The sequence below is a fragment of the Schistocerca gregaria genome, chromosome 7 (assembly GCF_023897955.1).
Source record: "Schistocerca gregaria isolate iqSchGreg1 chromosome 7, iqSchGreg1.2, whole genome shotgun sequence".
Taxonomy (NCBI): domain Eukaryota; kingdom Metazoa; phylum Arthropoda; class Insecta; order Orthoptera; family Acrididae; genus Schistocerca; species Schistocerca gregaria.
In genome coordinates this window covers 315983912-316001256 of record NC_064926.1, presented here as the reverse complement: position 1 = coordinate 316001256, position 17345 = coordinate 315983912, and the positions used below count along the sequence as shown (strand labels likewise).

The 17345-nt window shown below is 46.2% G+C and overlaps 1 protein-coding gene across 1 annotated transcript in view; it reads left to right on the top strand.

Annotated features, from left to right (window-relative positions):
- LOC126281263 (solute carrier family 2, facilitated glucose transporter member 1-like) overlaps positions 1 to 17345 on the top strand; it is a 510926-nt gene that overhangs the window by 23918 nt on the left and 469663 nt on the right. The window contains exon 2 of the mRNA XM_049980074.1: positions 10759 to 10954. Coding sequence (XP_049836031.1) covers positions 10772 to 10954 — 183 coding nt within the window. The 5' untranslated portion in view covers positions 10759 to 10771. The remainder of the gene's footprint in view (positions 1 to 10758; positions 10955 to 17345) is intronic.

The following is a 17345-nucleotide window of genomic DNA, read 5'->3' as shown; positions in this document are numbered from 1 at the left end:
GGTTGGGTTTGATTCCTGACTATAGTAAAATTTTAAACAATGGTGCATGTTCCATGACCATTTCCATGAAGCGTAAAATACATTGCAGGAAAAAAATTAGTATGCCTAGAAAGTCATTGGCAATTTTGATCCGATGACGGCATATCCCACATGGGGGTAGTACATGTACTGATAATGGTTTCAGCGTCGTCCGCCAGCAGATGACGTAGTGGTATAGCTACCAGAGCGCCATGTGTGTCTACTCTTTAATAGGGAATGTTCACATCCAGAAGGGTCATTGTGATGCAAACCTGTAAAGCAAGCAGGCAATCATGCCACAGAGATGCATTCGTGCTTCCTACAGCCAACTGAGCGAGTTTGAAAGGGGTCAGATTGTGGCCTTCCGAGTTGCGGATGGTCCTTTCATAGAACTGCCACACGAGTTGGACGTGCTGCGTCAGTTGTGCAACGATGCTGATATCAGTGGCCACGTGAACATTGTCATACCCGTAAATGACGTTCTGAACGTCAACCCAGCACAGACGCCGGCGAGGATTGCCGTATTTTAGGGGCAGCAGTGGCAGATCGTACAACTACCACAGCACAGATAAGAGGGCTTGTGACTCCAGACGTGTCAACACGAACTGTTGTGAACCGGTGGGACTAGGGCACGCACACCTCTAGCCCGTCTTCCACTGCCGTCACAGCATCGAAGTGCATGGCTCGTCTGGTGCCGTCAGAGAATCACTTGGCAGATGGAATGGAGAGCCGTGGTTTTTAGCGATGATATTAGACTCTGCCTGCATGCAGGTGATGGTCAATTGGGCGTACGACGTAGTCCTGGTGAAAGCTGTCTCGTAGAATGCATTCGTCCAACATACATGGCCTCAACCCACACCTTATGGCCTGCTGCGCGATAAGCTACAACTCTCGTTCACCTTTGGTGTTTCTGGAGGGAAGCTAATCAGCTCTCGGTATGCGCAGAATGTTGGTAGACCCGTTATTTCGCGGCTCTTCCAATATGGTAATGCTCGCCCACACAACGCCCGTGCGATCAACGTGCTCTGCAAGACATGCAACAACTTCCCTGGACAGAACGATCACTGGACTTGTCTCCAATCGAGTGACGGGACGAGATTTGACTCTTACGGCTCGTCAGCCAACAACTCGAACAACTTGAGTAGGTCGAGCTGGCGTGGTATGACGTATCTCACGACGATATTCGCCATCTGTTCGATAGACTGGATGCCAGAGTCAGTGTCTGCATTGCCGCTGTGGAGGCTACACCATGTACTAATGTCGATGTTTTAGTATGAGTCGATAACTATTACCTCAGAATCGCTTGTGCTACTTATCTCTAATTGTAATTATCTCATGTACTGCATATCCGCGATTGCAGTAATAAATCTTGAATGAGTTGGAAACTTCTAAAAGGGTTCACAAATTTTTTTCCCAGGAGAGTATAATTAGAAGTGAGAGGACTTGAATTCTTTTATAAAAATAACTTTAACACATCCTTTAATTAGAATTTAATGTTTAAATGAATGGAAAGAAACGAAAAAATAATGATGGAAAAGAGGCTTGAACCTGCGAGTACCAACTCGAACGCCACTGATTTTTTTTCATTTTTATTCATTTTGCGGTACATGTAAATGCTAGTAGAACATGCACAACTGTTTAAAAATTTGCATTATTGAGGGATCGAACACAGGACCCTTAGACAGCAAGCGAGTATTTTACCACAAAGGTAAAAAGCGACAGAGGAAAAGAAGTGACACTATGTTAGGATATTAACCAGCTTTGCGGTATCGATTTTTGAATTCTGAAGGTCAGTCCTTGGACATCTATCCCTAATTAACCGCGACGCACTCCTTTTTTTTTTTAAAAAAAATAAAATGATATAAAAATCGCCATCCAAGGTTCCCGAATGCCGTTAATCACAAAACATTTCCGCTATTCGAGTAGATTGTGTCACAGGTGTCTGACTATCTAGCATATATGTCTTATACTCGCGAAACCATCGGTATATATACACATCAAAAAAGTTTTGCATCAATTCGGTTACGAGAGTTCCGGAGATCAACATAAACAGTATTTCCGCCCTTTTTATTACTCATGGAAACGACACATTGCATGCTGTACCACCATACAGCGAGACCCTCAGAGGTGGTGGTACAGACTGCAGTACACACTGGTATCTCTAATACCCAGTAGCACGTCTTCTTACATTGACGCATGTCTGTATTGGTCATGGCATACTATCCACAAGTTCATCAAGGCACTGTTCGTCCAGATTGTTGGTCTCCTCAACGGCGGTTCGGCGTAGATCCCTCAGAGTGGTTGGTGGGTCACGTCGTCCATAAACAGGCCTTTTCGGACTATACCAGGCATGTTCTATAGGGTTCATATCAGGAAAACATGCTGGCCACTATAGTCGAGTAGGCCGACCGATGTGGAGCTTCAGTCTGGAACCGCGAGACCGCTACGGACGTAGATTCGAATCCTGCCTCGGGCATGGATGTGTGTGATGTCCTTAGGTTAGTTAGGTTTAAGTGGTTCTAGCTCTAGGGGACTGATTGCCTCAGATGTTAAGTACCATAGTGCTCAGAGCCATTTTAACCATTTATAGTCGAGCGATGTCGTTATCCTGAAGGAAGTCATTCACAAGATGTGCACCATCTTGACGCGAATTGCCGTCCATGAAGACGAATGCCTCGCCAATATGCTGCCAATATGGTTGCCCTATCGGCCGGATGTTGGCATTCATGCATCGTACAGTCGTTACGGCGCCTTCCACGACCACCAGCGGCGTATGCCGGCTCCACCTAGTGCCACCCCAAAACATCAGGGAACATCCACATTGTTGCACTCCCTGGACAGGCGTTCAGCCTGACTGGGTTGCCTCCAAACACATTTCCGACGTTTGTCTGGTTGAAGGCATATGCAACACTCATCGGTGAAGACAACGTAATGCCAATCCTGAGTGGTCCATTCGGCATGTTGTTGGGCCCATTTGTACCGCGCTGCATGGTGTCGTGGTTGCAATGATGGATGTCGCCATGGACGTCGGGAGTGAAGTTGCGCATCATGCAGCCTATTGCGCACAGTTTGAGTCCTAACACGACGTCCTGTGGCCGCACAAAAAGCACTATTCAACATGGTGGTTCCTCCAAGTCATAATCCGTAGGTAGCGGTGATACACAGCAGTTGTAGCCCTTGGGCGGCCTGATCGAGGCCTGTCATCGACAGTTCCTGTCTCTCTGTATTTCCTCCATGTCCGAATATCGCTTTGGTTCAGTCCGAGACGCCTGGACACTTGTTGAGAGCCCTTCTTGGCACAAAGTAACAATGCGGACGCGATCGAGCTGCGGTATTGACCGTCTAGGCAAGGTTGAACTACAGACAACACGAGCCGTGTACCTCCTTCCAGATGGAATGACTGGAACTGATCGGCTGTTGGACCCCCTCCGTCTAATATGCGCTTGTCATGCTTTGTTTGTTACATGTTTGGGCGGGTTTAGTGACATCTCTGAACAGTCAAAGGGACTGTGTCTGTGATACAATACCCACAGTCAACGTCTATCTTCAGGAGTTCTGGGAACTGGGGTGATGAAAAAAATTTTTGATGTGTTTATATTGAAGTTCCCTACTCCCATGTGTTGTATGTACGGGCTTAATCCTGGGAACTTCCATAAGGATTTTGTTCTGTCTTTGATTAATAGATACAATTATGCATGTGGAAGATTCGTGAATATAATTTATATACATATTTCGTGGGAAATGGTTGAACAACGATTAATAGACGTCCGTCACCACCGTGAAAAAGTCGACATTCCTATCTAGTGGTACAGCCGCCGCAAATCCATACAGCTACAAAGCTTGAGCAGAGTTTGCATCGGGCCTGGTGATCAAGCGGTAAAGTGCATGCTTGAAAACCCAAAGGTTGCGGGATACAATCCAAGTCGCCTTCACGTAAAGACCGAGAACAACAGGGTTTGCATAGAGTTGTCAGTGTTAACAAAAACTATGACTCTCTTACGGTAGCTAAACTGTGGCGTATCGGTTGGGAGAGGACTTTGCATCTTTGAGTACAGTCTTCTCACGACCGGGCGGCAGCTGTGAGCCTTCTTCCTTGGGTTGCAGCTTGTGGGTGAGTGATGCGCAGTATGCATGGGCTTATGAATGCTTTTTACAGACACAACCCTGTTATGTTACTTTTAGTACTGGGCAAAAATTTTGGAATGAAATAAAATTAATTATTGTAAGTAAGTCTTTTTATTTGCACTCGATGTGCTGAAATACTTTAACTATTCATTTTACTGGTCACATGAAGCATTTCATACAAAACAGTAACGGAACACTTTTAAAACAGTTTGAATTCTGACATTCAGTAATTTCGGACCCTTGGAATTACTGCATCGCTAGGAAGAGAAACGGGTCGAGCTAAATGACTGAGGAATCTACACAGAGTAGATTTTAGATCATTTAGTATTTTCACATTAAGCAAATCACTGGTACAGGCAAATAAACACAATACTACACTTAAATTGTCCTGAAGCTGGTGATCTTCTGTAGCACCAATATGAAGTCGTCCGGCGAAATTATTGCCCTTAATGTATAAATGCTCTGAAAATTATCTTCTTGGCGCCTAAATTATTGTGATAGTTTCTCAGTTTTGGTTATTAATAACTTGATACCAGTGTCTGAGTTTAATTTGTACAGTACTGAAGATGATCACTATGTGATCGAAAATGGATTGTGCTATCAATAAAACATTAATATTACGGCCAACGCTGACCTTCCTTTTAATATGTCATATTATTGTTTACGGTATATTTCAGGGTTCCTATCGTTCCTCTCCATTCACCTAAATTGTGTAGCCTGCTTAGCGCCGGCATTAAGTTGTTTCTTGGAGTCGATATCTCTACCGTAACCGTAGAATGTTCTTTACGGTTGGTTACATTTAGCACTGAGACTGAGAGAAGCTATCAATGCGCGAACTATCTTTTCCCTGTTTGTCCCAGAGCAGTTTTAGTTGTTGCATTCGGTCATCTCAGTAATCAACTTATAGTTTCGTGTCTCTTTATAAACGACAAACAGACTAAAATAATCTATCAGTATATTTGAAAATGATGTGGAGAACAAATAAGGAAAGTATCCATTAACAACTTATGTGAATGCGTTGCCCTTTTATTAGCCCTTTGTCACTTTTCTGGAAGTATTGCAAGGCGAAATACTGTACGCTCTCCCGCACGTACAACGTGAATATTACCGTCTGAATCCCTTTATGCTTGATGTCTTTACAGACGGCACTGGCCTCTTCCGATCTTGTGACCGTGTCACAAGATCGGAATCGTGCTACAGTGATCTGTTGATCATGATATTGCTCTTAAAGTTTATGCTTGGGTCACCAAATTCGATTTATCTGCACGCACAGCAACACGTGTGCATGTACAGACAAGCAAATGATTACAATTTCAGAAAAATTTGATCATTTATTCAAGAGAAAGAGCTTCACAAATTAAGCAAGTCAATAACGCTTTGGTCCACCTCTGGTCCTTGTGCAAGGTGCTATTCGACTTGGCATTGATTGAGTTGTTAGATGTCGTCCTGAGGGATATCGTGCCAGACTGCGTCCAACTGGCGCGTTAGATCGCCAAAATCCCGAGCTGGTTGGAAGGCCTTGCCCATAATATTCCAAACGTTCCCATTTGGGGGGAGAGCCGGGGACGTTGCTGGCCGAGGTAGGTTTTGTCAAGCGCAAAGACAGGGAGTGTGCGGGAAGGAATGATCTTGCTGAAATGTATGCCCATGATGGATTGCCATGAAGGGCAACAAAGCGGAGCGTGGATTGTCATCGATGTACAGTCGTGCTGCAAGGACGCTGCGAATGACAATCAAAGGGGTTCCGCTATGAAAAGAAATGACGCATCAGGTCATGACTCCTGGTTGTCGGGCCACATGGCGGGCAACAGTCAGGTTGGTATCCCTCCAACTGGTCATCGGGGCTGAGTTCGAAGAGCGACTTCATCACTGAAGACAATTCTACTCAAACGAAAGAGATTCCAGGCCGAAGACGTGTCTGGTGGAGCCCCGAATAGCGGTAGAATACCAACCTGACTGCCCCCGCCATACAGCCCGACGTAACACAGTCACGTCGATTAAATACTTGGGCGTAACATTGCAGACGATATGAAGTGGGACAAGCATGTAATGGCAGTTGTGGGAAAGGCGGATAGTCGTCTTCGGTTCATTGGTAGAATTTTGGGAAGATGTGGTTCATCTGTAAAGGAGACCGCTTATAAAACACTAATACGACCTATTCTTGAGTACTGCTCGAGCGTTTGGGATCCCTATCAGGTCGGATTGAGGGTGGACACAGAAGCAATTCAGAGGCGGGCTGCTAGATTTGTTACTGGTAGGTTTGATCATCATCAGGAACTCGGGTGGGAGTCTCTAGAGGAAAGGAGGCGTTCTTTTCGTGAATCGCTAGTGAGGAAATTTAGAGAACCAGCACCTGAGGCTGACTGCAGTACGATTTTACTACCGCCAACTTATATTTCGCGGAAAGACCATAAAGATAAGATAAGAGAGATTAGGGCTCGTACAGAGGCACATAGGCAGTCATTTTTCCCTCGTTCTCTTTGGAGGTGAAACAGGGAGAGAAGATGCTAATTGTGGTACGAGGTACCCTCCACCACACACCGTATGGTGGGTTGCGGAGTATGTATGTAGATGTAGACCAGGATTGCTGTTCAGGAGGGCCATTTCTTTTCGTAGCAGGGCCCCTTCGGTTCTTATTCGCTGCACCCTTACAGGACAACAGAACATTGACAATGTACTGGGTGATCAAAAAGTCAGTATAAATTTGAAAACTGAATAAATCACGGAATAATGTAGATAATGCTTGGAATGACATGGGGTTTTATTAGAACCAAAAAAATACAAAGGTTGAAAAAAATGTCCAACAGATGGAGCTTTATCTGATCAGAATAGCAATAGTTAGCGTAACAAAGTAGGACAAAGCAAAGATGATGTTCTTTCTAGGAAATGCTCAATATGTCCACCATCATTCCTCAACAACAGCTGTAGCCGAGGAATAATGCTGTGAACAGCACCGTAAAGCATCTCAGGAATTATAGTGAGGCATTGGCGTCGAATGTTGTCTTTCAGCATCCCTAGAGATGTCGGTCGATAACGATACACATGCGACTTCAGGTAACCGCAAAGTCAATAATGGCACGGATTGAGGTCTGGGAACCTGGGAGGCCAAGCATGATGAAAGTGGCGGCTGGGCACACGATCATCACCAAACGACGCGCTCAAGAGATTTTTCATGCGTCTAGCAATATGGGGTGTTTTTTTTTTGTTCTAATAAAACCCCATGTCATTCCAAGCACGTGTGTTAATTTTTACCTCTCTACCTACATTATTCCGTGGTTTATTAAGTTTTCAAATTTATACTGACTTTTTGATCACCAGGTACTTCATCCCACTTTGTTACCCTCCATGGCAAGCCATCCCAGGTTTAGATTTCGACAAGATGATGCTCGCCCTCACACAGCGAATGTTACTACTGGTTGTCTTTATGCTTGGAAAGCTTTACCTTTGACAATAAAGTCGCCGGGTCTCTCCCTATCTGAGATCGTTTGGTGTATTAAGGACAGGGCCGTCTGACAGTTTCGGGATTTCACGATCTAACGTGCCAGTCGGAGAGAATTTGTCAAGATGTCCCTCAGGAGGAAATCCAAGTCTGTCAGTCAATACCAATCCGAATAAATGCATGCGTAAGGGCAACAGGTGGATCAACACGTTATTGACTTGCTCAATTTGTGAAGCCCTCTTTCTTAAATTAATCATGCAGTTTTTCTGAAACTGTAATTATAATTTTGTCTAAATGGCTCTGAGCACTATGGGACTTAACTTCGTAGGTCATCAGTCCCGTAGAACTTAGAACTACTTAAACCTAACTAACCTAAGGACATCACACACATCCATGCAAAGGCAGGATTCGAACCTGCGACCGTAGCAGTCACGCGGTTCCGGACTGAGCGCCTTAACCGCGAGACCACCGCGGCCGGCGAAAATTTTGTCTGTACATTTAGATCACATCTAGTGATTTCCGTCCCATTCGGATGCATCCTTCGTCATGCTACATCTACATCTACATCTACATCTACATCTATACTCCGCAATCCACCATACGGTGCATGGTGGAGGGTACCTCGTACCACAACTAACATCTTCTCTCCCTGTTCCAGTCCCAAAGAGAACGAGGGAAAAATAACTGCCTATATGCCTCTGTACGAGCCCTAATCTCTCTTATCTTATCTTTGTGGTCTTTCCGCAAAATGTAAGTTGGCGGCAGTAAAATTGTACTGCAGTCAGCCTCAAGTGCTGATTCTCTAAATTTCCTCAGCAGCGATTCACGAACAGAAGGCCTCCTTTCCTCTAGAGACTCTCACCCGAGTTCCTGAAGTATTTTTGTAACTCTCGCGTGATGATCAAACCTACCAGTAACTAATCTAGCTGCCCGCCTCTGAATTGCTTCTACACTCCTGGAAATGGAAAAAAGAACACATTGACACCGGTGTGTCAGACCCACCATACTTGCTCCGGACACTGCGAGAGGGCTGTACAAGCAATGATCACACGCACGGCACAGCGGACACACCAGGAACCGCAGTGTTGGCCGTCGAATGGCGCTAGCTGCGCAGCATTTGTGCATCGCCGCCGTCAGTGTCAGCCAGTTTGCCGTGGCATACGGAGCTCCATCGCAGTCTTTAACACTGGTAGCATGCCACGACAGCGTGGACGTGAACCGTATGTGCAGTTGACGGACTTTGAGCGAGGGCGTATAGTGGGCATGCGGGAGGCCGGGTGGACGTACCGCCGAATTGCTCAACACGTGGTGCGTGAGGTCTCCACAGTACATCGATGTTGTCGCCAGTGGTCGGCGGAAGGTGCACGTGCCCGTCGACCTGGGACAGGACCGCAGCGATGCACGGATGCACGCCAAGACCGTAGGATCCTACGCAGTGCCGTAGGGGACCGCACCGCCACTTCCCAGCAAATTAGGGACACTGTTGCTCCTGGGGTATCGGCGAGGACCATTCGCAACCGTCTCCATGAAGCTGGGCTACGGTCCCGCACACCGTTAGGCCGTCTTCCGCTCACGCCCCAACATCGTGCAGCCCGCCTCCAGTTGTGTCGCGACAGGCGTGAATGGAGGGACGAATGGAGACGTGTCGTCTTCAGCGATGAGAGTCGCTTCTGCTTTGGTGCCAACGATGGTCGTATGCGTGTTTGGCGCCGTGCAGGTGAGCGCCACAATCAGGACTGCATACGACCGAGGCACACAGGGTCAATACCCGGCATCATGGTGTGGGGAGCGATCTCCTACACTGGCCGTACACCTCTGGTGATAGTCGAGGGGACACTGAATAGTGCATAGTACATCCAAACCTTCATCGAACCCATCGTTCTACTATTCCTAGACCGGCAAGGGAACTTGCTGTTCCAACAGGACAATGCACGTCCGCATGTATCCCGTGCCACCCAACGTGCTCTAGAAGGTGTAAGTCAATTACCCTGGTCAGCAAGATCTCCGGATCTGTCCCCCATTGAGCATGTTTGGGACTGGATGAAGCGTCGTCTCACGCGGTCTGCACGTCCAGCACGAACGCTGGTCCAACTGAGGCGCCAGGTGGAAATGGCACGGCAAGCTGTTCCACAGGACTACATCCAGCATCTCTACGATCGTCTCCATGGGAGAATAGCAGCCTGCATTGCTGCGAAAGTGGATATACACTGTACTAGTGCCGACATTGTGCATGCTCTGTTGCCTGTGTCTATGTGCCTGTAGTTCTGTCAGTGTGATCATGTGATGTATCTGACCCCAGGAATGTGTCAATAAAGTTTCCCCTTCCTGGGACAATGAATTCACGGTGTTCTTATTTCAATTTCCAGGAGTGTATGTCCTCCCTCAATCCGACCTGATAGGGATCCCAAACGCTCGAGAAGTACTCAAGAATAGGTCGTATTAGTGTAACTCTGCCACAACTGCAGATGGTGGACTAGGCGGGCGCGGACGTCCGTCGGAGCACGAGAGAGGGGTAAAAACCTCTGGAACAGCACCTGGCGGCCGCGGACCGCGAACGGAACGCCCGACACAGGACAAGCTTCAGAGAGCTGCCACAGATGGCGCCCAAGTCGGGCGCGGACGTCCGAGGGAACACCGGGGAAGAGATAACACATTACAAGCAGCGACAGGCGGGCGCGGACGGCAAAGAGAGCACCCAGCGCCCTCTGGGCATAAATACTGGACAAGATCCGGCAACACGGCAGTCTCAGGTAGCACCTGAAGAAGGCAACGAGTTACGTGGCCGAAATACTGTGTCAGAGCGACACAAACATCTGGCAGTAGATCCTATTATTACACATGTCAGATCGTATTAGTGTTTTATAAGCGGTCTCCTTTACAGATGAACCACATCTTCCCAATATTCTACCAACGAATCAAATACGACTTTTTGTGTTTGTGTGCGCGCGCGCGCGCGCGCGCGCGCGTGTGTGTGTGTGTGTGTGTGTGTGTGTGTGTGTGTGTGTGTGTGTGTATTAAGAACTTGTAGAATCCATGTCACGCAGATTCGCTGCTGTATTGCGTTTCAAAGATAGATCAACGTGCTATTGAGCAGGTGGCTGTAATGTTTTGGCTCATGAGCGGGCACTGACAGAGTGATTGTGTGGTACAGCTGCCTTGTATCGTGGTGTTCGCAGCGCAGGGGGCGGCATGTCTCGCGAGGGCTCCCCGGACGAAGGCGAGGGCTACCACGCAGAGTCGCACCCCCTGCGGCCGCAGGCGGCGGCCATGTTGCAGGTGCCGGGCCGGCTCTCCATATCGTCCAGCGTCAGCGACCTCGCGGCGCCCATCTACGTCCGCCAGGACTCCACAGTGGTGCGCCGTCCGCAGCCGGTGAGTACTGCCAGCAGGTGCTCGTACCACATCCTCAGTTGCGACTTCAACTACACTGCCCGATAAAGAGAAAATAAACCTCCCAGTAGACGGTAGGATGTCTTACAGGTACACATCCTTGGCGGGTATACAGGGTTTAACGGGTAAAAGTGCAGATACACTGAAGAGCCAGAGAAACTGGTACACCTGTCTAATATCATGTAGGGCCCCCCTGAGCACGCAGAAGTGCCGCAACACGACGTGGTATGGACTCCACTAATGTCTGAAGTAGTGATGGAGGGAACTGGCATCATGAATCCTCTGTCCATAAATATGAATGAGTACGACGTGGTAGAGATCTCTTCTGAAGAGCATGTTGCAAGGCATCCCATATATGCTCAATAATGTTCATGTCTGGGCAGTTTGGTGGTCAGCGGAAGTTTTTAAACTCCAAAGACAGGTCCTGGAGCCAGTCTGTAGCAATTCTGGATGTGTGGGGTGTCGCATTGTCCTGCTGGAATTGTCGAAGTTCGTCGGAAGGCACAATGGACATAAATGGATGGATGCAGGTGATCAGAGAGGATGCTTACATACGTGTCACCTGACAGAATCGTATCTAGACGTATAAGAGTCCCATATCTCTCCAACTGCACACCTTCCACACCATTACTGAGCCTCCACCAGTTTGAACAGTCCGCTGCTGACATGCTGGATCCATGGATTCATGAGGTTCTCTCTTTACCGATATGTGTCCATCCGCCCGATACAATTTGAAACGAGACTCGTCCGACCAGGTCATCAATAGCCCAATGTCGGTGTTGACGTGCCAGGGGGGGGGGGGGGGGGGGGTAAAGCTTTTCTCGTGCAGTCATCAATGTACACAAGTGGGCCTTCGTATCCAAAAGCCCATATTGAAGATATTGCGTTGAATGGTTAGCACACTGACACTTCTTGATGGCCCAGCATTGAAATCTGCAGCAATTTGCTCATCTGCCACGTTGAACGATTCTCTTGAGTCATCGTTGGTCCCATTCTTGCAGTATGTTTTTCTGGCCGCAACGATGTCGGAGATTTGATGTTTTACCGGATTCCTGATATTCACGGTACACTCGTCAATTGGCCGTACGAGAAAATCCCCATTTCATCGCTACCTTGGAGATGCTGTGTCCCATCGCTCGTGCGCTGACTATAACACCAAGTTGAACCTCTCTTAAATCTTGATAACCTGCCACTGTAGCAGCAGTAACCGATCCAACAACTGCGCCAGACACTTGTTGTCTTACATAGGCATTGCCGAACGCAGCGCCCTATTTTTCCTGTTTACATACCTCTGTATTGAATAAGCACGCCTGTACCAGTTTCTTTGGCGCTTCAGTGTATTTTTATACTTAGTACCTCAATATGTACACGCATCAGTGGACTGATTGTTTTTTCTCTGCGTCGAACAGTCTTCCCCAAAAACGTCACAAACTTTACGATCTGATGTTCTCTATATGTCAATACCTGAGCTGCGAAGTTAACGACGTGTGCCAGTATAAACCAACATTGGCATAAGTGGCTTACTCTTGGCACACGTACTTGGAGGTGCTAATGAAACTAAACTCCATCCGAATAGACCTCGGAAGCCCCAACGTTTCCGATCGACCGCCAAGTCATCCTCAGCTGACAGGAGTAGCTGGATATGGAAAGGCATGTGGTCAACAGAGCACTCTCCCAGTCGTTGTTATTTTCGTCACCGGAGCCGCTACTTCTCAATCAAGTAGCTCCTCAATTGACCTCACAAGTGCTGAGTGCACCGCGCTTGCCAACAGCGCTTAGCAGATCCGGCTAGTCATCCATCCAAGTGCTACCCAGACCCAACAGCGTATGACTTCGGTGACCTGCCGGGAACTGGTGTTACCACTGCAGCAAGACCACTGGCGCTTCGAGGTGGTAATGAACCTAAAAACAAACGATTTACAACGCCTATAATTATTAGTCAGTGAATGCTCCAAATACTGATGTAATGTAGTTCAACACCGTCCTCAGTCACCAACAGAAATATCTGCACTTGTAACCGTTACACCCTGTATGAAAGATACGAGTTGCAATTCTCAGTGACAGCTAGAATGGCCTCCAGCGTACATTAGTGTTGTTCGTGTTTTGTGTTGTTACCGGGCCCAGAAGAGTATATAAGAGGCGTGGTCAGGGTCAGATGTTGAGTGATCGCTGTGAAGGATAATGAGATGCCACGTCCTCGAATGAGACACTGTTATCAGCGCCCGACAGAGTTTGGAAGGGATCCTGTTGTCTGATCATGCCATATCTAGATTTGTGGGGCATTCGGATGTGACTGTGGGCTGATGTTGAACTGCATGGGAAAGTGAGGACAAGTACACTGGTCATCAGGATACCAGTCTACCACGTCTGACCACCACAAAGGAGATCACTGTATTGAAAACAAATGTTCATTGTGACATCTTCACATCTGCACTCTCCATCTGAGAACAAGTATGGACCCCCTGCACTATTGCCTGTATCATCCCGCACCATATGTCACCGCCAGACGAGGGAATTACAGTCCCGGAGGTAGGCTGTCGTTAACATGGCAATATAAACGCTATACATTCCTGAGAAGGCACCAGAAAGGGAGAGATCTACAGTTTATTAAAATCAGAAGAAAAGCCGAGATCGCTAGTAAAATATTTATTTCGATTTCCGGTTTCGGTGAGATAATCTTCGGATCTGCAATGGCAGAACAAATCTGACAGGGTAATAGATTTACAAGTCAAGTTTAACAATGTACAAAATGAGCTGTCCATACACTTCGAAAAGTAACATACCTTATGCTCTACAAATTCACATAATCTCCTTCATCTGTACTTTGTATCATGTCACATTACGAATGTGCTTGTGAGGAGCGTGGAAATCACTGGATATCGGCATGTCAGCTTTAAAAGAAACAACCTGTACAAACACAAGGATAGTGCGCCCAATACAAGTACTCATGCTCAAACAACTCTGAGGTGCAGAGTAAACACATCAACTACTCCTTAAGCCCACTAGGTGGCCTTGTGATAGTACATTTTGCCATCGTTTTGTGTAAAGCAAAGTCATGGCTATACAATACTAACTAATTGCTAATATTCTAATTGAAAAAAGAGCTTTCACAAAACCATGATTTATTTGCAAAGCATAATCCAAATCGGAAACTATAGTGATATTAAAATAAAAAGTTTTTGGGAATTCTTAAAATATTCCATTCAATTAATACGTAAAACCTGTTTATATAATCAGTTAATGATGTAATCCAGTAAGTAATCAAACCAAACATTCTTCATTCCCTATAATATTCGTCGCGTATGATGTCTACTCACATCGTAATGGAACAAACTGTTGCATTTGGAGTGGTCTCGTGACCGAGAAGCAAGAACGGTTGGTGTGTGGTGTCGCATCGTGTTCAGCGATAAATCGCGGTTCTGCACTCTCCCGGATAAACATGGTCAGTGACGGCGGCGACTGAGGAGAGGTCCGATTTTTCCAATGTTTAGGAGCGGCAGAACGGTGTTACTTCTGGCACTATGACGTGGAGAGTCTTCATGTATGATTTCACGTCACGGCTTGTAGTGATTGAGGAATCTCTGACGACACAGCTGCAAGCCACGAACATCCTGCTTCCTCTTGAGTTACATCTCATGTGACTGTGTTGTGGTGCCATTTTTCAACAAGACAAGGCTCATCCATACATGACACTTGTCTCTATGACATGTCTGCGTGACGCTGAGGTACTTCCGTGGCAAGCAAGATCCCTAAATCTGTCCTCAATAGACCATGTTTTATGACTGCATTCTCAACCGAATTAGTGTACGCAAAGCGGCTAGATCGGGTGCAACGTCATACTTGTAGGTGGTTCATACAGACAATTTCTTTGTAAGTTTGACTCGACTTTGTTCTCACTGAAATAAACATCGCATAGCCTCTCAACCCGTGAAGTTTCATTTCGTTTCCTGCTCCCCTTCTGGGAGGTTTAATTTTTTGTCAGGCAGTGTATATCCGTCATGTTTTACGTTCGTTAATTCTTGGGATATTTAAATGGCGACCCTATAATGCACCAAGCACTTGCTGTCACGAAAGCTATCGTTTTAGTCCGGTGGAAACAATTTTTCTGCTCTTAGTTTCCTTTTTTTTTATAGTTTCGCGTCAGTATCAGTACTAGTTTGATTGCAGAGTTGCGGATTCGAAGTTTTTGACAAGAGGAACTTTCTAATCCCATTTTCCGTCACCTATTCGTTCCTCTCTAAAATACCGGCCGCTTCCTTGGTCGTAAAATTTACCACTGCCGCGACGGGCCTCCAGTTGTGGGTTATAGGCCAGTCGCAGCCACGCTGCAAAGTAAAATAATATTTCCTTCTGTGGCATCGATAGCCACGATGCTACGGCCTAGGTGCAAGTACTTAAGTTAGCACTACGACCGACACCGATGATAGCGCCCTCTAGCAGGTGCTGTCCAGATCTACGAGCTCCGCCCCAGATTCTCCGACCGGGACACTTTGCTTGCTATTGAGACTATGTACTACTTACGACGGGTCTAAGGCTTCGCACCTCAGTGCAAAGTTATGTATTCAGTTAATATTGTGATGTAGTAAAACCATTTCTAAGAGCAGTACCGAGAGATTTTCACCTTTGCCTGCTCCTACACACTTCCTACATTCGGCCTACCCTTCAGTTTACAGGAGCAGACCCACGCACCGCCTTCCTGGCGGGATACAAAACCTTCTACTACCCCACATTATCGCAAGCTCTGAACACAGTGCTTTGATGAACAATGCTGAAAAACGTCTCTCAGCATCATCGAAGAAGTCGACCCCCATAGACATATGAACAAGATGAATAATAGAAGTTGCTTACTAATTTTGTATTGATACATTAAAAAACTAGTAATTAACTGCCCGTATTCCAATTACAAGTTACAGCAGCAACAGAATTCATTAAGCAAAAAGTAGCTGAGGCAGTTAAGTCTATCGATTGAAATTGTGCTGGTCATAGTCCACTACTTACGTGTGATGTCTTCGTACCACTGAGTTCGACGAGATGACGACTGGTGAAACCCTAAGTGGTCTGATATCATTTTATTACTCCGAAAGAAAGTTTTCTATTGTGGCAGTCTCATTAAATTAGAATGATCCAGAGGAGTAATAACTCACAGGTTCAGATGTCTTTTATTGATGATGTATTCGGAACATACAAGACGAATTACGCAAATGTAATTCAGAATCATCGCTACAGTGTTAAGATCGGTTACTAAAAAGTCCTTCCAGCATGTGTTTAAAGGCACAAGCGTCGTTTTACAAGACAATGGAAATCACTTTCTTCATATGGCGGAGGAATCGGGAGCCATCTTTACTTCCGCTAGTGTCATCCATCAGATTCCTGCAGCATAGGCGTTGTGAGCTTATCTAGTTCGTAATTCTTTGTGGAGCCTCCACGTTGGCTGCTTGACGCATCGTCTGTGAAGGTAGTGTCAGCTGAGACCCGGCATTGCGCCCCTCCTTCGCTGAACCGCGCTAATGACCTCTCACTGGCTCCTACCGCCATCTCACATCTCGCCCACACAGTGGCCAACTTGTTCGTGTTGCAACCTTGTTACTGCTCCCGACATAAAGGAGTCACTGTGCTGCCCATCCGATAAACGTCCTGATGGGCGTTCTTACACCCTAATTTGCTAAATCAATAATTTTAATACTCGGAGGTTCAGCACAGTATAAAAATGTAGTAGTTATTTTCTTTATTTGAACTACATCACTGCAGTGTCATCCCGTGATAACTCTATTTGTATAAGAACTTACATGTTATAAAAAAGAATCTGTCTGAATTAACCTCCCAGATTTTCCTATACTGACAGGCTTATTATGTCAGCCTTAATTACTCTTCCATTCTTTGAACTTTTTCGATGCTTTCTGACAGTACTATCTAGCAATTATCTCTTATCTCGCGGCAGTATCCCAGAAGAGGATGGACAAGCGTAATTTAGGCAGTATCTTTAGTAGATTTGTTGTATTTTTTAACTGTTCCGCCAATAAAACGGAATCTTTGGTTCGCCTCCCCGACAATATTGGCTTTGTTATAGGTTCCTATTTATCTTGTTTGCACTCTAGGTATTTAGTTACATCGAAAACCGTTACATACGTGCCTGACTTTCATGGATTGTTTTAGTACTCACGCAGAGGAACTCACACTTTTTATTGTTTAGGCTCAATTGCCACGTTTTGCACCATACAAATTTGTCCGAATAGTTCTGCCATTCGTTTCGAACTTCTCATGACTTTACTAAGCGGTAAACGACGTCATAATCTCCACGCACTCTACAATGAGTGCTCAGATTGTCGTCTAAATCGTTTATGTAGATTAAGAACAGCAGAGGGCATGTATCACT